This window comes from Peromyscus maniculatus, chromosome 8, assembly GCF_049852395.1.
Source record: "Peromyscus maniculatus bairdii isolate BWxNUB_F1_BW_parent chromosome 8, HU_Pman_BW_mat_3.1, whole genome shotgun sequence".
Classification (NCBI taxonomy): domain Eukaryota; kingdom Metazoa; phylum Chordata; class Mammalia; order Rodentia; family Cricetidae; genus Peromyscus; species Peromyscus maniculatus.
Window position 1 is genome coordinate 108,280,189 of NC_134859.1, and position 21,855 is coordinate 108,302,043.

Consider the following 21,855-nt stretch of genomic DNA (forward strand, 5'->3'; position numbering starts at 1 on the left):
GGCCACATCAGGAAACTCCTGCTCCAGGGTTTCCCATCATCAGTTGACTTCCCCAGCCCCCCATTGGCCAGTGCCACATCCCTGTGATGTGGAGGACTGTCCCTCTGGATCCAGGGCAGCCTGCCCGTGGGAGCCTGGCTCTTCGGGTTCTTAGTTATTCCTCTCAGCCTGGGGACATGGAGACTGCAGGGCCCTGTTCCCTGCAGTTATGGGTCAGCACTCTGCAGGCCTTAGGGAGGAGACATACTCTGAAGGCTGCCATTCTAATCTCCAGCCACTTGGGTGGTCAATCCTGGGAGCTGCACTTTGAAATCCTGGCCTCGATGACTAGGATTCTGACCAATAGCATGAGGAGACCCTGAAGCGGGGGCATTTGGCAGAGAGAGCTTGGGTTGTTGCTAGGTTACTCCCTTCAGCCACTAAAGCAGAGATGGCAAGCGTCCTGTGAACTGGCTGCCACATCCTGTCTGTTCCCAGGGCAGACATTACTAGTCAATTAAGCGGCATGAGAATTTAGCTTTAGGATTCTTAGCCCAGCACTCTGGTCTATCATTGAATGAACTGCAGTGGAAATCACTGGCGGTAAGTGAAAGGGGTGTTATGGGGAGAGGGCTAGCACCAAGTTCCTGTTGAGCATCCTAAGTGACAGCAAATGGTCCCAGGCCCCATGTCTCCCAGTGGGAAGGTGGAGGCTTGCAGCCTGTCTGAGGATCTTCTGGGTGGGCAGGAGGAGCCCCCACCTCATGGCTTCCCTGCCCAGCTGCCCATTTACCTGTCTGCCCGGCTGTCTTTTGAATGCTGTTTCCAGATGACCTCACCTCTGGCCATCTTTTCTTTTTCTGCCTGTTGATCGGGAATCCCCACCTTCACCATCGTCAGGGTCTCTGGTAGCTGTGGCAGTGCAGGGCAGGATGGGATGTCCTCAGCCCGTCCTCAGCCCGGCGTCCACACCTACCCAGGGCCCCTTCCCCGAGTCAGCGGGTGTCCTCAGATGGGTCATGTGATCACTGGAGCCATCCCAGCGGCTGCAGCTTGAGATGGGCAGAGGCTGTGGGACAGGGGAAGCCCCGGGATCTGGACCTTCCAGCAGGAGAATGGGCCGAGTAGACCTGGTGGTCAGAAGTGAGTTCTCTCTGCCCTAGGGTCGTCTCCCCGGTGCCCCTGGCTCCCCGCCAGGATCTCCCATCCCAGGCCTGGTGTCCTTTCAGGATGCTGGTCTCCTAGCCTTGGTTCCCGTCTCAGAGCAGCTTGGATTTGAAAGTCATTTTTTATTCTCCTCTTCAGTTCAGGAGTAGTCTTGGGGAAAAGAAAGGGGCCTTTCTATTGCTGGGCTAAGAGGACCCCCTTTCCTCACTCCATCCCCCAGACTCTGCCCCTCTCCTTTTCCTTCTCTAGTCGTTTCCCCCATTTGAGGCCTGGGAGATGAACCTCCATGGGTCGGAATGGCCAGTAGATTTCAGCCCCGCTCCCTGGCTTGGCATCCACCGGCCTTTTCACAGCATCCTAAGGACCACGGTGGGAAGGGAGTCCCTTATTCAGTTCGCCAAGTACCCATTGCCCCCAGAGAGCAGGAAGAGGCCCAGGCCTCCTCGGAGTGCAAGGGGGTTCTGAGCCTGGAAACATTGTCTGGGAAGGAGGAATTTACAGACTTCTGTTTACCAAAAAAACGAGGCCCGTAAAACATTTAACAGCAGCCAATTACAGGGACAGCTGCAGTGGTTTACCCCCACCCTCCTCTAGGCCCCAACCCCCCTGCCCAGCTGCTCCCACCCAGGCCTCTCTCTCGGCTTTTGTCAAGTCTTCCAGGAGCTGAGTTTAATCTGGCTAACATCTGCTGCAGATGTGTCCACACACACCAGGCCAATGGGGCAGGTCTTTTGGTCTCAGCCTGCTCTTCAGAAAGAGGGAAGAAGCCTGGCAGTGGGCACTGTCTCCAAGTCCTCCCGGGTGGTCTGAGGGTACACTCTCGTCTGAGAGATGGCGCTACACCGTGTGGGCAGTTTTCCATGTCACAGAATTCTCTTGAGTCTTCACACGCCCCCCTCCCCCCCGGCCTTGTGACTCAGATGGAAGACTGCACTGTCAGACAAGATAGAGCTCTTCCTACATGTAGCACCCAAGAGCCACCAAACTAGAGATTGTCCCCCAGTGTCATTAGTCAGGGGTCTGAGTGGTAGTCCCATGGGATTAGGGTGTAGCATGTGGTCTCTGCCCAAGACTTGTGTGTGTGCTGTGAACTGTTTACCAGCTCTGAGTCCTTTGCCTGAGCTGTCAAGGATGCTCCAGAGCTGCCTGGCCCCTGCCACAGAGGCCTCCTTGACCTCAGCATCCAGGCAGATCAGCTTTTGGAGACGTGGGACAGGACAGACATGGCCAGATAGCGGTCATGTGGCTCTGGATCTGCTTCTTTAGGATGTCACCATGTTCTCCTAAACTCTCAGCCATGAGGGGTTCAAAGAAGTCCCCACCTCAACAGCCTGGGAGTTCTGTGGTAAAAGAATCCGGGGAGCCAAGTAAAGCAAGGCTGAGAGAAGCAGGGCTCCAGCGAGACTTGTCATTGAATTCACCGTGACACCGAGAGAGTCCTGACGCCTGACCATGGGGACGTGTCCAGAGCAGCATATATGCAGACCCCACTTGGGCCCAGCCTGCTGCCCTGTTCTGATTTGTTCTGTAGTGCGGGGAAATGCCTGCCCACCGGGCAGAGCATCTCTGAGTTGATCCTACAGGTTTCCAGCTCACCCCCGGGGAGCCTCTGCCTAATGCTCACAACAGGCCTCAGGGTGCCCCAACCTCGTGTACCCACAACTGGCCTTTAGGTTCATACTGAGTTGACTGAAGACCTTGATGCTGCTGAGGATATGCAGTCCCTTATAGGGATAGTTTCAGTCTGATCCAGTGTCCTCGAAGATCCCTCACCCCATTTAACAGAGAAAGAAAGCCAGCTGCCTGAGCCAGTGAGCCAGACTGGAGAAGACATAAGTTCCCCTCCCCATATCTTAGCAACTGTCTTGGTAACGGCAGTGGGTAGGGGCAGTAGCTACTAGCAGCCAAGACTCCTTGGTGGGTTTGATGGAGGTCCAGGTCCCCCGGCTCCTGTCAGGCCTGATGGGAGGGACCAGCCAAGAAGCCATTAGTACTAGGGCTGGTGGCACTCTGGGTCTCCAATTCTGAGCCCCCCCAGAGGAGTCTGCGATACTGCAGCTTTTTTTCCTTTTCAAAAATGTTTTAGATGTACTGATTTTATTTTATGTATGTGAGTATTTTGCTTGCATATATGTCTGTACCGTATGTATGCCTGGTACCCACTGAGATCAGAAGAAGGTGTTGGGTTCCCTGAAAATGGAGTTATGGGTGATTGTGAACCACTTTGTGGTGCTGGGAATTGAACCCAGGTCCTCTGCAAGAGCAGCCAGTGTTCTTAACCACTGAGCCATCTCTCCAGCTCGCAGTGTTACAGCTTTGTGCCCCCTCCTAAGGCTTGCTGTCAGGGATCGGTCATTTTTCTTGCAAGCTGGGACCTCATGGGTAAGGGGAAAAGGAACATTGTTCCAGGTAACAAGAGCCACTGTAGGCCCAAGGTCAGCAGGGTGGGATTGGCTCTAGGCTGTGGTCAGCATTGCTGTGCCATGTAGGTGCGGCCCTTCAGAACTCTGGCTGCCTCTGAGGGGCAGACGGGGGCTGCTGTGTTGCCAGGTAGGAGTTGGGGCTAAGGCCTTGTACGCCGTGTGGCCTGCCAGGGACCTTGCAGGCAGGAACGTAAGATGATGCTGGGTCCCCATAGAAAAGCCAGTTGAGGGGAGAGACCCGTGGCTACCAACAAGTGGGAACTGGCCATATCCTAGCTTCAGCTACCTCGAGTGTGAGTCACCCAGACCAGCTGTGGGGTACAGCACAACTCTACCAAGACCATCTGCTGTCCTGGGTGCCTGTGGAGGGTGCAGGCTGGGGGCCCTCTCTGGTTTGCCCTCCCTTGGCTGAGAACTCATGGAGAGTCCACACTGCATTCCTCCTTTCCAGCCGGCCCTCCAGGCCCCTTTGTGGCCTGGCCTGGAAGCTCCAGCCAGGCCAAGCACTGCTGGGAGGGAAACAAAGGCAGCCTCCCCCCTCCAGCCCCTCCCCCTCCAGCCCCTAGCCCATCCGCAATTCAATTTGTGCGGCACCGGAGGGATGGTGTTAGTGAGTCAGAGTTAATATGATGTATTGACGGGTTGATTTCCCACTGGCGGGCTGTGAGCAGGCTCCGCGGGGTGCTGCTCCCGGGCTGCCTGCTACTTCCTGACTCCTTGGGGTCAGGGTGGTAAGGGCCAGGGCGCTAAGGGTCGTCTCTACAGCCAGTGCTTTGCTTCCCTAGCTCCTGCGTACCCCAGATTTTCGGGGAGTCTGGCATCTACCTTCCTACCCGTGAGCCACTTGGATCACCATGGAAACAGCAATGTTCTCTATGGGCAACATCGTTTCTATGGAACCCAAAAAGGCAAGTGCTGTGGGGCTTGGTGTGGGGTGCAGCGCATGCTGGGTGTGAGCTGGGTGGGCCCCCTCCCCAGGCTAGGTGGGGCCCGGAGGAGGAAGTCCCAGCACCACCGCCAGCTGCAGGCGCAGCACTTAGTTGGGGTACTCTGAAGCAACCATGCTGGCCCACAAGCTCTAGGACCAAGGGTCAGGACAGGAAGTGTCCTGGGGGTCGGTACAGAAGCTGCATTCCTGACTTACTCTTGGGTCTGAGCTAGTTCTAGATGCCAGGAGCCCCTGTTCCAGCCCCTATCTCATGAGACAGTTCCTTAAGCAGGCATTGCATGAGCAGGGGTCAGCTCCCACCTGGCTAGAGGTGGCTGGGGCTAAAGCCAGAGATTTCAGTCTCTGTCTCTAGGTGGAGGTGTTTTGTTTGGGGTTGGGGGCTGTTTGCACGTTGGGACATTCTTCTGTGGTGTGGCTAGACCCAGGCAGGGCTGGCATTGGATTAGTGGCCACGCTTCAGTTTGAGGTGGCTCCATGATGAGATAAGACACAAACCCAGACATAAAGTCCCATAAGGCCAGAGTTGGTGGCCTCAGGAATGCACACCAGAGAGAGGCTTGTCTTCCTCAGGACCCTCGTTTCCAGCCCAGCTGTAGGAGGGACCACTGGATTAAGTATAGTTTGAGGAGGTAAAGTCAGCTTAGAGATGGAGGCTAGGGGCCTTCCAGGGGGTGCGAGACATAGGTGCTTCCCATGTGACAAGGCACTGAGGTGCAGTGGGTGGAGAGAGAGTGAGGGTAGGAGGTTTCAACAGATCCCTCAAGAGCTCCACTTGAGGTAGAGGACAGTGCCCTCTCTTTGCCAGTAGTCATTAGGAACTGAGATATGGACGGAGTGCCTTTGGGGAGCCCTCCTGGACCAGAAAGGTGAACTAAGGACCCGAGGGTGTCTAGCATGTCTGGATCCTTGGAATGGTTCTGCACAATTGGGCATGGAAGAGTCTTAGAGTCTCTGAAGCTCAGAATAGCCTTGGCCTTGCTAGTACTGGGCTAGCTGTGAATGGTGCAGGCTGCCCTGCTTGGGGTGTGGCCAGAAAGCCTACCCCAGCCCCACTTAGGGGCCTAGCTTCATCCATCCTGGACAGCCCAGCCACATGCTCCCAGGGATCAGACTTGAACGCTTGTGGGCTGGATCCACCAAGCCCTTAGTCACACAGCCCCCCCCCCCCATGCCTGCAGCTGTTTTGACAGCATCTGTCAAGGGTGGGCAGGTGGCTAGGCTAAGCCCTAGAAACCAGACTGGTGAACCTGGGCCCAGGGACTCCCTCCGGGGCGGTAGGGCTGACTGGTGTCTTGGCGGCTGCTGGCCAGGCCTCTCCGCTTTCACAATATTGTGGTGGAGCTTCATCCAAGAACATTATTTGGTTTTGGAAATTGAGCTAATTAGGTTTCTCCTGGGCTACCCCTCTCCTTCTCCCCTTCCCCCTTGTTTCTAATTAGAGGAAATTGACAAGGAATTTACATGACTGAGGACAGTTTTACAAGTTGCAAACGTTTTTTTTCTTTTGTTTCCCTGCCTGGTGCTTTCCCTTAGCTAGGGCCCTGGTCCTGCTGTCCACCCACCCAGCTAGGCAGGGCTGCCCCTAGGGTCCACCAGAGGCTTGATGTGGCTCTAGCTTGGCTGGCACAGAGTGGGTGTCTCCAGGACTTACTGATGACAGCCTGGAGCTGACCCTACTGGACAGGAAGGGTTTGCCCCAGATCCAGGGCCCAACTGCAGAGGGAATCCTCAGGAGCTACCATCCGCATGCTGGGTGACCTAGAGCTGCTGGGTTGGGATGCAAGGAGGGATAATTCTGTCTCACCAGAGGCCACTTCCTGTCTGTCCTCCCTACTTTGGTCCCCCACAACCCCGCCCCAATCCTATTAATCTGAGAGAGTCAAAAAAGATGTTGCAGTCTGGTGGGTGGGGGGCGCTCCTCAGAATGCCCCAGAGGTGGGTCTCCCACACCATCCCATCTTCAGATACGCTGGACTGACTCCCACCATGGCAGTCACAGCACTTGGTATCGGAGAGGGGCAGGAACTACAGGCGTCACTGCCCCTGCACCACTGGGCACTTGGCTGTCCACAGTGCGTGTTCTGGGCTGCACATCGCCGGAGCTTTGTAGAGCTGCAGAAGGGTCCTAAGGAGTTCGATCGCTTCCTCATGGGCAGAGCTGGGCAAAGAGAAAGCCAGCAAAGTAGCAGAGGGCAGAGATACCCACCTCTACCCTGAAAATCTCAGACACTGAGCTGGCTAGGAAAAGACAGGGCAAGGCCCTGCAACTCCAGCCTCCTAGGGCTAGAACAGGAGGGGAGAAGGGGTGGCCGGGGTTTAGAAGGGAAGCTTCAGTTCGGAAAGTTGGTAAAATTCTGGCTGTGGATGGTGGTGATGCTCCAACTGTACTTGGGGGCCTGCCCCAGCCGAACAGTTGAAGGTGGTGGTTTTATATTGTAGGTATATGTCTGTGATTTCAAACATATTTTTTGGTTTTTTAAAATTTCATGTTACGTGCATGAGTGTTTTGCCTGCATGTAGGTACATGCAGCACTTGTGTGCCTGATGCCCACAGAGGTCAGAAGAGGGTGTTAGTTAGCTCTCCTGAGGCTGGAGTTAGGAATGGTGGTCAGTTATCAGGTGGGTGCTAGGAGCCAAACCTGGGTCCTCTGCAAGGACAGTGAGTGCTCTTAACCACTGAGCCGGCTCTCCAGCCCCCTCTTTGATTTGACAAAACAACAAAACAAAACAAAACCTTGCCAGGGTTGCGGACTCGAGTCTAGGCTCATGGCTGGCTGCTCTCCACTTCCTGTTGACATTGGCACTTCTGGTTCACAGAAAACTTCTACCTGCGGAACCTGCCCCCACAGCCCACAATCCTACCTGCCAACCACAACTTCCCTGGAGTGCCCCGAGCCACCCCTGCTCATCCCATCGGATCCTGCAGCCGGGACCGCATTGAGGCTGCCCCGCTGCAGAAGGGTCCCAAGGAGTTCGATCGCTTCCTCATGGGCAAAGAGCTGGGCAAAGAAAAAGCCAGCAAGGTAGCAGAGGGCAGAGAACGACCAGTGGCAGAGGAGGACAGCGGCAAAGACCGACAAAAGCTGGTGCCGCCCATGCCCACCGAGGGGCCCTGCAAGGAGGGGGGCCCCGCACCCCGGGGGTCCTGTGAGGGCCGCCCCAAGCACCTCACCTCCTGCCTGCTCAACACCAAGGTACTCAATGGTGACGTGGGCAAGGCCTCACTGGCCAGTTGTGCAGGGGGCATGCTAGGCCGACCCAGCACGGGTGTGGCAGCACCTGGACGCTGTGCCAAGGAGGTGGCAGGCCCTGTGGAGCCTGGGCCAGCCTTCAGTGAGTGCCTGGAGCGGCGGCAGATGCTGCATCACGCTGTGTCCTACACAGTACCCTCTGGCCTGCCTACCGGGCCACCCCCTCCCCTCAGCACAGGTCCTGCAGGCTCTTTCCCCTGCCTGCAGCTGCATGCAGGTCCAGATGGGCTCTGCCCGCTGCAGGACAAAGTCTCCTCCCGGGACCTAAAGGCCAGTGGGTCCACCTTTGTGCCTTCTGTGGGACACCTGGCTGACAAGAGCCGCCCTTTCCAAGTGGCAGAGGCCTGTGCCGTGGCAGGTGATGGCAAGGACCGGCACCTGGATGGGGCCATGGCCCCCGACCATGGTGCACCCTATGGCGTCTCCTACGCCCACCTAAAGGCCGAGGGCAAGAGTGAACGGCGACCTGGGGGCTTTGAGGCGGCTCTCCACACCCGGCTGAAGGGCCTGGAGTACCTCGGTGCAGGCCCCGAGGCCCCTTTCCCTGGACTTCCCAAAGGTGGTCTGGACAAAAGTGGCTACTTCGAGTTGCCTACCACTTCACAGGACTGTGCCCGGCCCAATCACCAAGACTCGCTGAGTGGGAAGGCCACCCAGGCTTGCTGCACTTTAGACAAAATGGCCAGCAAAGAAGTCCCTGCTGGCCCTCTAGGGGCCCAGAAGGTGGCCAGGATCCGGCACCAGCAGCACTTGGTGGCTCCCGAGGTAGAATCAGGAGGCGGTGGTGCTGAGGCTAAACGCAAGTCTGTGGAGCTGGCTTCTCTGGGTTACAGTGGGCCACATATACCTCCATGGGGTGTCCAGACGAGCCACAGCACCTCTATGGCCATCAACGAGGAACGAAAGGGCAGTGCCTACCTGGACCCCTTTGGCAGTGGCCTGCAGCAGGCCACCCTCCTGTCCCAGGAGCTCCCCACTCCACCAGATGAGGTCTCGGCCATGAAGAACCTGCTCAAGTACAGCAACCAAGCCTTGGTCGTAGGCCAGAAGGCCCCCTTTGTGGGTCTGGGTGGCCTCAAGGCCAGCTGTGTCCAGCAGGAAGCCAAGTTCCCAGCCACTAAGGGCCCAGGCCCAGTGGAGAGACCCGACTGTGCCCGCAGCCGGGAACACGAGGCTCCACATGGAGACGGGGAAGTGCGGCAGCCACCTGTGGGCATTGCGGTGGCCTTGGCCCGGCAGAAGGACACGGTCAGCAGACCCGACACGGCCTACGGTACCAACAGTGGGCGGCAGGGCAGGTCCGCCCCCTCCTTCAAAGGTATGCTACCCTTGGTCAGGGGAGTGAGGTGGACAGCATCCACAGTGGTCCTTCCCTGCCTGTGAACCCCACGGGCTCCCCAATTCTGCCCCTACAAGATCCTCCCAAACCCCCAGGGCCAGGGGACCCTGCCTCAGTGCATCAGCCCCCAACTCAAGGTGTGCTTCAGTCAGTGGCTCTGGATATCACAGCCTGATTTTTCTGTCATCTCTACTCTGTGCAGCTGCTGGAGGATCCCGTGCTACCCATGCACTGGACCTGGAGAGTGAGGAGGAAAGGACCCGGATATGTGATGACCGCCTGGGGCTGCCTGGCCGCGAACTGCTATTACAGTAAGCCGAGTGGAGGCCCTTGGAGGGTTTGCCCGCTCAGAGTCCTCATGGGAGGAAGGGAGGTGTCATAACCATGGCATCAGGCACTGGCCTGTCATGTGCAGGGCATACACGGAATTCCAGCATTCCCAGAGGGTTCTGCTGACTTACCCTCGGCCAGCAGCACCGCTGCTGGGAACTGAGGCCCAGGGCCTGGGGTCTCCTAGGAGCCTTCCAGCTCCATTTCCCCTTGCAGGTTGACAGTCTGTTGAGGGGTTGGGGTTGGCTAGGGCAAGGGAGGGGGCCAAGCTGACGCTAATGATCTTACAGAGACAACAAAGACCTCGTGGAATTTGCCCGGATCCACCCTTCGAGCAGCTGTCCTGGAGACCTGCCCCCCCACCTCATGATGCAAGGCGGCCAGCTGGGCGGGGACCCGGCCCCCCACCCCCACCCTGCCCACCCCCACTGGCTGCCCCGCACCCGAAGTCCCTCCTTGTGGATGGGGGGACATTCCTATGGTCAGTGCTCCAAGAGCAGACTGGGAGGCTGTCTTGGGGTTGGAGGTCTTCCTCTCCTGGCCACCCAGGAGTGGGAAGCCTGAGTTCCATGTGGGCTCTCTGGCCTGAACACTACACTTTTGCTCCTCAGGCCTCGGACACCCTGCCCTGCACCAGAACCTCCCCCCTGGCTTCCCAGCTTCTGTGCCCGGCTCCATGCCCTCAGTGTTTCCTCTTCCCCAGGATGCATCCACACAGCTAGTCATCTTGCCCTCGGAACCCACGCCCCACACGACCCCTCACACACTCGGTAAGGACTCTTCTCCAGTCTGGCTGTTTGCATGTGGGCTGTGGCAGTGGATCTGAGGAGGGCCGCAGTCTTGGTAGGAGGGATGGGACCAAGTAGGCAAGTGCTGACCGAGACCCAGGAGAGAACTATGAGGTATGTGGCTAGGGATGGGCTCAGGAGGGTTGAAGGGAGATGGAGCTGGTTGATGAGGGGGAAATTTGCCCAGGTCGGTCCTTCATTTCTAGCTGGAACTGATAGTCCTCTGGCTCTGCCCGCAGCTGAAGTTATGGACCAGGCCTCACTGTGGCCCCCCATGTATGGGGCCCGGGGCCCTGCCTCACACATGCAGCACCCTGGCCAGCTCCCAGTGTACTCTCGGTCCCAGCTGCTTAGGCAGCAAGAGCTGTATGCACTTCAGCAGCAACAGCAGCAGCAACAGCAGCAGCAGCAACAGCAGCAGCAGCAGCAGCAGCAGCAGCAGCGGACCACCCAGGCCATGGAGCTACAGCGAGCGGCCCAGTTCCAGGTACCATGCTCCCAACAGCCACTCAGCCTGAGACCCAAGACTGTTCTACCCCTCCGGTCCCATGCAGATGACCCCAGGATATACCCTTGCATGTCTCCCACCAAGCAGTGGGCCACTGGGGTACTGAGGGTGTGATCCTCTTCCCCCCACTCAACAGCGCAAGCCTGAGGATCGCCACATGGAGCTGGAGGAACCTGCCCAGGAGAAGGCCCCAAAGTCCACCCACAAGCCAGTTGCCTTAACCCCCATGGCCAAGGGCACCCCCTCATCTGCCACTACAGGCCTGGTCAAGCTGTCACCCTGCTGCCACTCACCCACTCTGAAGACCCCGGCTAATTGCCCCACGCCACCACCTCGTCCCAGCGCCCCCTGCACTTTATCCGTCTGTCCTCCTGGCAGCCCGGGGCCTGGCTCCAAGGTGCCCAGCACCAAGGACAAGAGTGGGGAGGGCCAGCGGGCTGGAACCGACCTCACCACGCTGGAACCAGGTGAGGGAATGAGCCGCTTTGGTCTGGCGGGTCTTACCCCTGGTGGGTGGGCGGGGCTGCCTCTCTTCTACCCAGGCATTCCCATACTGAGGCCGTGAAGTCCTCCTCCTCCTCTCTCGTCCCCCTCGACAATCCTCCTCTGATCCGTGGGTTAGTGTAATGGTCCAGATCTAGGCCACCTCTACTCTGGGTAAATGGGGCCAAATAAGAACAAGATCCACCCCGTCCAGTGCAGGGAGTGGTGAGGAGTGACGTGCCTGGCCTGCCACAGATGGTAGCATCAGACTGGGGACCCGTCCCCAGCCAGTGACCCCAGGTTTTTAACAAAGCTGAGCGAAGGGACAGTGCCACCATCTGGGCCAGAGAAACAATCTGCCCTGCCTGAGGCAAGAAGTGGCTGTGCTGGGATCCTGTGTCTGCCACCCACCAGCTTCCCAGTAGCCTATGATTTTCTCTGAATCAGGCTGAGCACTTTGGAAACCCATCTGATGAACATAAAGCCTGTCCCAGTTCCATAGTAAGGAGGCCGAGTCAGCAGAGGTCTTGTGTTTGAGTGTTTTGTTTTGTTTCGTCTTAAATTAATAGGACATAATGCCGCTCATGCTGCCAACTTGTTTCAGATCAGAGAAAACCCCAATTCAAATACCATGGTTTAAAAACCCTCTTTTCCAGCCAGGCTGGTTCTAATCCCAGCTCTTGGGAAGGCAGAGGCAGGCAGATCTGTGAGTTCGAGGCCTGTCTGGTCTACAGTGAGTTCCAAGACAGCCAGGGCCACACAGAGAAACCCTGTCTCCAAAAACCAAAACCAAACCCAAACCCTCTTTTCCAGACAGCCACACCAGAGCTGCTCCTGAGGGTCCATCCCTGTGGGTCCCTGATTGGTGCTGGTTCTGAAGCCTCACCTCAGAGTAGCATGGCCTGCACCCGTGTGTCTCGTGTCCTTCAGGCCAGGAAGCTTCTGTCCTCCATCCTGGAGTGGGGACATGCTTTTGCCGTTCCCAGCAGGCGCCTCACTGTACCTTCTTTTACAGACCTGCCTCCAGGATTGGCCCCCACGGCTGGTGTGGACTTCTCCCTCCCTGCGGATGTGCACTCCTCTGACCTCCCAGACCCCAAAACTATGCAAACCACTACCCCAGGGACTCGGCCTGAGCCCACAAGGACGTTCCTGCCTGGGGAGCCACCCCCCTGCAGTCCCAGGAGCCTAGAGGAGCCCGGGCCGCTCTCAAGGGCCAGGGAGACCACCCAGGACCTTGCCATCATACCCCACCCTGTCGAGCAGGGGCTCCCACCAGGAAAGGCAGAGGACCCCAGTCCACTTGAAGGGTTACAAGCACTGAGATTTGGAGACCTCCTTGAGGGAGGGGGCACTGAGGCTACTGGCCAGACTAATTCTACTCAGGGAGGGATGCAAAATGAGAGGACTATGGATCAGGGGGTGCTACGGCCCCCTGCGGGGGCTACCCCTCAAGCACTGGAACAGATAGCAGGGAGCCCAGTTGCCCTGGACAAGGATGAAGGTTCACAGAAGGTCACTGATGCCGCCCAGCTGCAGGAGGAGGAAGCCCAGCTGGAGGAGAATGGGGGGGACTCAGAGGAGGACTGGGGGACCCCCAACCACAGCCACCCACCACCCAAAGCGCTGCCAGGCTTGGATGCCTTGGTGGCTGCCACTGTGGACCTAGGGGACCTGCCTGACATCAACTTGCCCGATCCTCAGACCCCAGCAGCCTCGGTGCCCCTCAGCACAGCCCCTCTGCCCCATACCTCAGGGATTCATGGGATTGCCCTGCTCAGTGAGCTAGCTGACCTGGAGATCCAGCGGCAGAAGAGCGAACTGGCCATGCAAGGTGAGCCCCAGCTGCAGCATCCTTCCCTGGGACCCTGGGAGCTGGACCCTCAGGTCAGACATGGATAGTAGTAGCCTTGACCTGGTACAGTTGTCCCTGAAGAAAGGAAAACCCCAGGGAGGGGATCTTCCTGCCCCCATGGGTTCTCCTTCATGGAAATCAGATGCAGCTGTGCCAGCTGCCACAGAATCCACTCTAGCCTGGAGGAGCCAACTGGCTCTGGGCAGGACCTTTGGGACTAGGACCACTCACTCCTCTTGGGCAGTTTCAAGCAGAAGATGTTGAGACCTGAGGCAGAGGTTTAGATGAGGGCCTGGGAGCAGGAGAGGGGCCAGGAAGCTCAGTCTAGTGCTTTGTCGACTGGGATCGCCGAACCCCTAAGCTCAGGAGGGTTCCCATATATCTCACAGGCTGCGGCTGCAGGGTTTCCTGCTTCAGGCCGACTTCTGAGACAAGGTGCTCTTACTCACCCAGCCAACCACTTAGAGGCCCTCAGAGAAGTACAATAGGATGAGGCCTGGAGCCCGAACAGTCTGCTCAGCAGAGAGACCCCACAGGCCCCAGCTGCCCTGTGCTTGAAGCCCCTCCTCAGTGCCAAGGAAACAGCATTTCCCTTGGGGCTGCAAAGGAAGTCCCTCACTGAGGAGCACCCCAGCCAGCCATTGTTCAGCATGTTATTTATAGCAAAATGTACAAAGTCTTCGGGTTCAACTGTGTTTTCCTTTGCCTAAAGCTCCCAAGGCCCCTGTGCCTTTGCGTTCTGAGGAGATAGATGGAATGTTCTTGTAAAACTGATTTTCCTGTAGGCCCCTGTTCTTACGGGGGAGGGGATGGGCAGTGCCAGGAAGTGCAGGCCCTGGAGGAGCTCCTGCTGGGCTGTGTAGCGGGGTGGGGGGGGGAGACCAGGAACCCTGGCTGGACCCCTGCTGAGGCCTCACGTGAGTCACGTGGGGTGCCCTGTGTCAAGGCCAAGCTACCAGGGCCTCCCATAGGAAGGTTGTACAGTAGCGTGAGGGAGACTCATGGGGCACCAGTCAGATGCTGGGCACAGGGTTTGCTCTTGCCACACTGCCTGTGGATGCTGGCAAGACTGGAGTCCATTCATGGAGTAAATACCTTTAGCTGTACGGGGGTGGGGTGCGTATCCAGTGTGGGTGTTGTAGCTGCCAGGCCGTGCTGTGGCTTCAGTCATGGTGTGATCCCACAAAGTAGAGTCCTAGCAGCTGCCCAGCTATGCCATGTCCACCTACCTGGTCCTCCTAGAGTACCATACCCTGCCCTTCTCCCGGCCCTGTAATGGACTCATCCTAAGCCATTGCTGTATAGTAGCTTTACGAAGTCACTCAGGCCAAACAGTCTGAGAGGAGACAAATGGGAAGAGTAGGTGCTGAGCCAGGCTGCTGGTACCCGGATAAAAGGGAGACCCTTGGGTGGCCCAGGCCTGGCAGAGCCGCCTGTGCCAAGCCCTGGCCTCAAGGGCACCCACGGCAAAGGAAGGAGTATAGAGCTCACATCTGACTTAGGTTGGCAGATGGTGAAGGAATCTGCCCTCCTCTTAAAGAGAAAGCCAGGCCTGCTTCCTCTCTCGTTGCTAGGGACCTACAACCTGTGTCTAGGCTGCAAGGTATCCCACAGTAAAAAGTTATGCCGAAAGGTTTGGGTATTTGCCAGCTGCCTGTGCAGATACCTCGTGGCATCACAGAAGCAACGCCCCCCCCCCCCCCCGCCTTTTTTTTTTCTTTTTTGAGACAGGGTTTCTCTGTGTAGCTTTGGAGCCTGTCCTGGAACTCGATCTGTAGACCAGGCTGGCCTTGAACTCACAGAGATCCGCCTGACTCTGCCTCCCAAGTGTAGCTTAAAGGCGTGCGCCACCATTGCCCAGCCAGAAGCAGCGTTGAAGGGAGACGGTCCTTGGTCTTCCAGTCTTTCCCTGTGTTGTGAATCCTTGCCTCCTCCTGCCTCCTCCTGCCTCATGTACTTGACGTGGGTGTTCACCATCACTGGGGCAGCTCCGCTGGACTTCACTGATGTTCCTGTTGACTGGATTCCAGTAGCACAATTTTGGGCCTCCAGGGCAGGCTGTGTTCACCTCTCCAAGGCATCTGTCCACTGTCAAGAGGGCTGAAGTTTTGATTTGTCACTGGTGGTCTGGGCTCCCCTGGTGTAGATGATTCTCGCCTGCCCCTCAGTGGTGCGGAACCTTGGTGCAGAGGCACCGCGGAGCTGTGGAGGCCTCTTCCTCTCTGCGTTGACATTCTGACCTCAGCACCCTTCCTGGTGTAGAGTCTTCAGCTACAGTGGTCCATTGCTGTCACCCTTTGTTCTGATGACCAGACTGCTTGGTTTGGGTGGTGGAGCCCTTGGGTGTGCTCCGCATGTCCCCGTCACGCTCAGAGCTCTTCCTTGCTTTCCAGAGTCACCCCGCAGCTCTCTAGCCTCAGCTGTCTCAAGAGCCTCATTTCCTTTTAGTGAAGAAGGTGGTCAGTGCAACTGACCAGAGTGATCCGGTGCCTGCTGCCCCGGGGTGGGTGGGTGGGGTGTTGCTGTTCCACCCAGACCCCACTGGGCTCCTCCTGGATTGCGTCTCTGACCCTTCTTAGATGTCCTTGTGGGATCAGCTCAGTCATCCCCAGTCCTTCATGGCCTCTGTGCCCCAAGTCTCTTCCCTGAATCCATGCTACCCTCTGCCCTGTCCCAACCCAGGTTTTCCTTCTGTGGTTAGCTGCCAGCTCATGCTGGTGGGAGGGTGGATGGACTGTAGGACAGGCTGGAGTGGGTAGCTGCACGTGACTCTAAGTCAGGCTCTAGGGCACACACAGCTCAGCTGCACCGGATTTGAGGAGAGTCGGCCTGCCTGGTTTTGTGCTTGGTTTGTGGTGGAAGCATCATCGTCCTCAGTCGGCTCGTTTCCTAGTGTCCAGAAGAGCGGGTGCACACGTGCAGGCCTGCAGACACTGTCCTGGGCCTGCGTGGACCTGCTCGCCCTGCACTGTGGCCTGTGGTGGCTCTGCCCAGCTGTAGCCTGGCAGGCAGGCTGTTCCCTGTGGCTTGGCTCCACCCTCGGTTCTCACATCCTGAGGAACTTGGGCAGCTCCGGGCTGGGGCTGCTGGGAAGGGAGCTGACACCAAAAGCCTCTTGGAGGGGTAGCGTGTGACCCCTGCCTCTCCCTCCAGCAGAGGATGAGGATGTGCTGGCCTTCAACCTGCAGCACCTGGCCACACTGGCCACAGCTTGGTCCCTGGTGGAGGCTGCTAGCCTGGACAACTCAGTCACTTCACCGCAGGCCCCAGCTGCCGACCCAGACAGAGGCCCCAGGCTCACCCCTAGAATGCAGATCCTGCAGCGCAAGGACACCTGGGCCCCGAAAACCAAGCCCGTAAGTGAGAACCCTGACACACACCTACCCAGTGCCGTGACAGGTGGGAAGAGCTCTGCATGCCTTGGCTGCCTCCCACACCTCCCTGCAGCCTGGTCACAGTGCTCAGGTTCCTGAACTCTCGCACACAGGTATGTCCCCTGAAGGCTGCCATCGACCGCCTGGACACACAGGAAGTGGAGATGCGCATGCAGCTGGCAGAGCTGCAGAGGCGCTACAAGGAGAAGCAGCGGGAGCTGGCGCGCCTGCAGCGCAGGCATGACCATGAGTATGGCACCTGGTGGGGGTGGCACCCTTGTTCCCTACTAGCCCAGTGCATGGGGAGGCTCTGCAGGGCAGTTCCTGGCCTTGTTTGCCACCTTGTGGGCAGAGGCTGAGCTGGAACGGCCTGGAGACTGTGATGTGCATGGTGCTCATGAGACCTGGGTTGACAAACCAAGGGGCAAAGTCTGGGTGGACGAGCCGGTCGTTCAGCAGAGGCAGCGTACAGAGGCCCGTCCGCAAGACGGTGGGGCAGTGGCCATGGTGGCTAAAGCCACTGAGTGTGACTGAGGACTAGGAAGCCATCAGGGAGCCGGGACCTACTCCAGGAGAGAAGAAACGTGTTCAGCTGCATGAGGGGCAATGGGAGCCTCCTGGCCAGTGTGTGCAAGGCAGTTAGATCCCAGATGAGGCAGGAGAGTGCTGCCCACCTACACAGATTCGGGCAGCAGGGACCTAGTTGAGCCTCTCCAACCTGCCACCCATGACGCTTGGCGAGGACTGTTGTCCCAACATTCCTCTGCGGGGCAGTGCCCTCCAGTGGGCCTCGGGATGGAGCGTTTTGAAGTCTCTAACATACCCCCTGTGACCCTCAGGAGAGAGGAGAGCTCACGGAGTCCTGCACGACGAGGACCTGGCCGGCCAAGGAAGCGCAAACATTCAAGCTCGCTGCCCACTCTGCGTCCTGGGGGCCAGCTTGCCAGGAGTGAAGGCAGGAAAGCCAGGTGAGTCTGGAGTATGGGGACAGGAGTGTGGGACAGGCCTGGGCACCACGGAGGGTCACAGTTCCTCAGGTGTCAGGAGCTGCTGGCTCCCTGCACACAACGTCTGAAGGCCTGGTGTGTCCCCTCTCAGAACCGGAGGCCTTGACAAGTGTCCAGCAGATAGATCCCTGCTGGGGACTGGCACCATCCAGTACCGACATCGTCTTCCCGGCGTGGCCGTCAGCATCAGCGCCCCCTCCTGGGAAGCCACGGCCTAGGCTTGGCTCCACCAACTTTGGGGACCTGGTTGTGGCTAAGGCGGTGGCATCACCCCACCAGAGCCGCCAGCCAGCCCTGGCCCCTTGCATACGAGGCGGCGTTGCGTAAAAGGCTCTTTATCTGCACTGTATAAAGTCGTTGGTCACGCTGCGCTGCTGCTCACGGCTGCCGCGCGATGTTATTATCCATTACCCGCCCGGCGCAGTCGTTGGCGCACTCCCGGGCCGGGTATAATTGTCCTTCTCGGCTACAAATTGCCTCTCCCGGCAGGCCCATTTGCATAAATCCTCCGAGCTCCTCCAAACACGATTGGCGCACACGCGTGTGCACTGCATCAATCCTGATGATTTGGTAATAATAGTTAAATCGGCACTAAATGGTTCCTTCAATTAAGACAGAGGCAAAAAATTAATCTCAGGGCTTTATGTCACAAAACATTAGCAAATGCAGAGAAGGTTATGGGCGGGGGAGTTTGTGTGGGCTGCAGGCAATGGAGGGGATTCACCATATGGCTGGGGGGCCTCACTGAGATGTCCCGTTGTCCTACCCAGGTGTCACCCAGCAGGGACCTCAAGGGCCTTCCTTTGAGAACCTGGGGACTGCTGAGCAGAATAGGCCCCTGGAGGTTGAGGTCCAGTGGAGGACATTGGGGAGCCTGCTCGAGGGCAATAATGTACCCCCAAACCTTGTCCTCTCTGGCCCTGGCCAGCTCTAGCCACATTGCCCATGCTAGACTCTAGCCTAAATTCCAGTAAGTAAGCTTAACCTATATAGCCACCTTGCAGCCAAGTTCTCCCGTGACCCAGAGAAGCCAGCAGCCTGAGGCTGGGAAGGATCCACAACCAGGGTCCTCTCTTTCCAAAGAGTGGGTTTCCTGGCAGTCTCCCCACCTCCGGCCTCTGTCTGGACTCTCAAGCCCTGTTCTAGAACCCTTTGAGGTAGCAGGCCCTGGGCCCCAGGGCTAGGCCTCCTCCGTGCAGGAAGTGTGAGGCCAGGAAAGGCGGCAGGAAACGGGGGTCAAGGAGGCTCCCGGAGCGGCAGGGGCTTCCTGCCTAGCCGCCTCTGCCTTCACAGGTCCAGCTCCTGTGGACAGGAAGGTGGAGAGTGGTGTCTGGCCGCCGTATGAGGTCAGGGCTGGGCCAGGCCCTCAGTCCCCAGTTTCCTTCTGCACTGTGAGGGCTAAGGGGTTGGCAGGTGGGAGGCCATAGCCCAGCCTCTGCCCAGCCACAGGCAGACAAGCAGTGTTGGTTTCCTCGTGGGGAGTGGGGTACTGGGAAGGAAACGGAATCACACACTGAGCACTCTGGGATGTCTGGGAGACATAAGCCTGCCCACATGAGACTCAGGCCATATAGAGGGATCACGCAGGATCCCTCTTTCTGTTTCCTCCGTAGCTGCTTGACTATCTTGACCCCTGACCTAACTATCAGCCTAGAGGAGATAGCTCACCATGGGACATGGGGAAATTAAAGCTGGAGGAGTTTCGGGGAGGGCCCCGAGGCCACCATGAGCTTCAGCAGCCAGAAAGGACCGACTAGGAAGCTCAGTACTGGCCAACACCCCCAAGAAAATTGAACCAGTTTCCTGGTCCCATCTGGAAAATGGACACTGATGTGTGAGCCTCCTTTACAGGATCCTAAACCGAGGACCTGCCCCCCAGCAAGCCTCTGAGGTCTAGGATTAGGAGTCCACTACTCCTGCCTATTGTCCTCACCCTGGCCCTGCCGGGAGTGGACCCTATTTGTATCCCAATATCCTTTTCCCTCCCCGCCTTTTTTCAAAGCCAAGGTCTGACCAGGTCTTCCTGCCTGGCTCTGATAGTCTCTCTTGCTTCAGCCTCTAAGCACTGGGATTACAGGTGTGTGCCTCCACTTGGCCATATCCTGAGGGCCAAACCAGACTTGAGTGATTCCCTACCCCAGCTCCACAGACAGGAGCCTATGTTACTCTCCCATATTCCAGGTGGAGAGTGAGGCCACAGACCCAAAACACTGAGGTTAGATAGCTACTACACAACGCTGACTCACAAGTACTGGGGTGTATCCCAGGGACCCCCAATGCCTTCACCAGTTCCCAAATCCCTCTGCCTGGGCCTTAGGTCACTGGCTCATGATTGAACACCCCAAGGGCATTCCAACCCAACAGGGAGGAAAGATGAGTGGAGGAAGGGAAAGATGTCTTATTTCCAGCACAGCCTTGCCCCAAGGACCACCAGGAGCTGGTGGTAGTCAGTAGGCAGGAGGGACTGACCGGGAGGCTCAGTACTGGCTGGACACCCCCAGTGCCTGCTTTTAGCAGGTGAGACGGGAGACTGTGTCCGGCACATGGGCTGCCCCTCGGGACACACCTCGGGGACTGTGTGAAGGATGCTACCCAGGCCCCACTGCTGGGCTGGCCTTGTGCCCACCACTGCCTTCCCCCTAGGGCTGTGCGTGCTAGCCTGAGTCTGCTGTGTGCCGAGCTTCGTGGTGACGAGCCCACGAGGAAGAGAAGCAAACTGGAAAAGAGTGCCTACCCAGGCCTGCAGTCGGCCTCCTCGGTGAGTCTCCAGACCTCTGCCCTCACTCCAGGTGGGCACCATGCATGCGGTGTCAGGAATGAGGCATTGAGCTCGGTGAACCCGCCAGGGTTCGGTGAGCCTCTGATACCTTGATTAAAGGAAGTGATGCCACAGATATGCAGATGTAGTAACCGGAGGGTGGGGGGGGGTTGGGGGTGGTTGCTCCACCTCACTGGCAACAGCTTTCCCTGTGTGGCTTGTCACTGGTCCCCTGAGCCGTCCCCTGCCACATACACACTCCAGTAGAAGTAAAATGCGTAGCAGTGAACTGAGGATAGGAACCCGCAGAGTGCCTGACTCTCGACACGTCCACGGCACCGGGCCGAATCCTGGGCCCACTTTTCTCACTCTCCAAGGTCCCGGGCCTCTGATTTCCTGTCCTGTTGCCTCCAACATCAGAAGGCTGTTTTGGGTTTTTTTTGTTGTTTTTTTTTGTTTTTCCCCCCCCCTTGCTTGTTTTGGGGGTGGTTTGCTGGTGGTGGTGGTGATGGCAGTTTCTGTCTCCATACTCCTTGATTGTCTAGAACTTGCTCTGTAGATCATGCTGTTCTCACACTTGGAGCTGTCCTCCCTCTCTGCCTCCTACGGGCTGTAGGCCTGGGCGGGACGCTGGCTGGTCATCCTGCCTAAGGAGCTCTTCTATCTTTCTTTTCACAAAAGCACACAGCGTATACCCATGATATACAGGAGCTCTCCGGGTCTCAGCTCCCCCTGTTCTACCAGCCGGAGTTGAATGGGGGGAAGGGGGGAGGTAGATGGGCGTGGTGTTTGCCCCGGTAGGCAGCCCTCTGTCCCAGGCCAGATGTCCTCAGGGCCCTTTTCAGGGCAAGTCCCCGGGGATGCTGTTTTCTGGGCCCCACAGTGACGGGAAACCCACACGCAGGTCGGGCTGCGGCTGGGGCCGTGCCGAGCATGCCGCTCTCACCTCCTTTCACAGGAGAAGGTCCGGTGCAAGAAGAGTGCTGGCCAGGCCGCGCTGGCGTCCTCGGTGGCCCACAAGGTGGCCCAGCTGAAGCCGAGAGTCAAGAGCAAAGGGCTGCCTGCCGGCCTCGGTGCCTTCCAGCGCAAAGAGGCTGCCCCAGGTGGGCGCATCCGGCAGAAGCTCTCTAGAGGCAAGAGTGTCACGGTGTCAGGGGCGGCACAGCGGCCACACCCCGATGGGGACGGTGGCAGGGAGATGCCCAGTTTCCCAGCCCAGCCAGCAGTGGCTGTGGCACATGAGGCAGGCAAGTTGGTGGTGTGAGTGACTGAAGCCTGAGCCGTGGTCCCCTGCGGGCTGAAGGAGGGGTGCACAGGGGTCATGGCTACCACAGGAACCAGGTGGAGTTTGTGAGATGGACAGGTCCAGGGACAACTTCTTGTTGAGAAAGGCTGGGGAAGAACCTTTGTCTCCAGGCCAGGGCTCAGTAGTTCTCCGTTCAGGGCAGCAAGAAGCTCTGGACACACCCTGGAAACACATTAAAAATAGCCTCCCCCACCTCTGCCCTCAGCATCCGGCGAGTTGGTGGGGAATCTCGTCCTTCCCTAGCAGACTAGTCCAGAAACAGCCTGGACAAATAGATGCTTCCTCCCTCTCAGCTCCTCCTCCAGGGCCGGAGGCTGAGAGAAGGCAGAGGGAAGTGC

At 58.0% G+C, this 21,855-nt stretch overlaps 1 protein-coding gene across 5 annotated transcripts in view; it reads left to right on the forward strand.

Moving 5' to 3' along the window:
- Nucleotides 1-21,855, forward strand: part of Bahcc1 (BAH domain and coiled-coil containing 1) — a 56,948-nt gene that overhangs the window by 25,956 nt on the left and 9,137 nt on the right. For 2 of the 5 annotated variants that reach the window (XM_076543907.1, XM_076543908.1), the window contains exons 3-15: nt 4,355-4,477; nt 7,336-9,087; nt 9,311-9,419; nt 9,729-9,919; nt 10,050-10,208; nt 10,466-10,713; nt 10,871-11,201; nt 12,233-13,051; nt 16,226-16,428; nt 16,560-16,696; nt 17,286-17,414; nt 20,097-20,211; nt 21,170-21,462. In XM_076543907.1, the coding sequence (XP_076400022.1) occupies nt 4,355-4,477; nt 7,336-9,087; nt 9,311-9,419; nt 9,729-9,919; nt 10,050-10,208; nt 10,466-10,713; nt 10,871-11,201; nt 12,233-13,051; nt 16,226-16,428; nt 16,560-16,696; nt 17,286-17,414; nt 20,097-20,211; nt 21,170-21,462 (4,609 nt within the window). The remainder of the gene's footprint in view (nt 1-4,354; nt 4,478-7,335; nt 9,088-9,310; nt 9,420-9,728; nt 9,920-10,049; nt 10,209-10,465; nt 10,714-10,870; nt 11,202-12,232; nt 13,052-16,225; nt 16,429-16,559; nt 16,697-17,285; nt 17,415-20,096; nt 20,212-21,169; nt 21,463-21,855) is intronic. The other 3 variants (XM_076543909.1, XM_076543910.1, XM_076543911.1) reach the window with 2 other exon arrangements.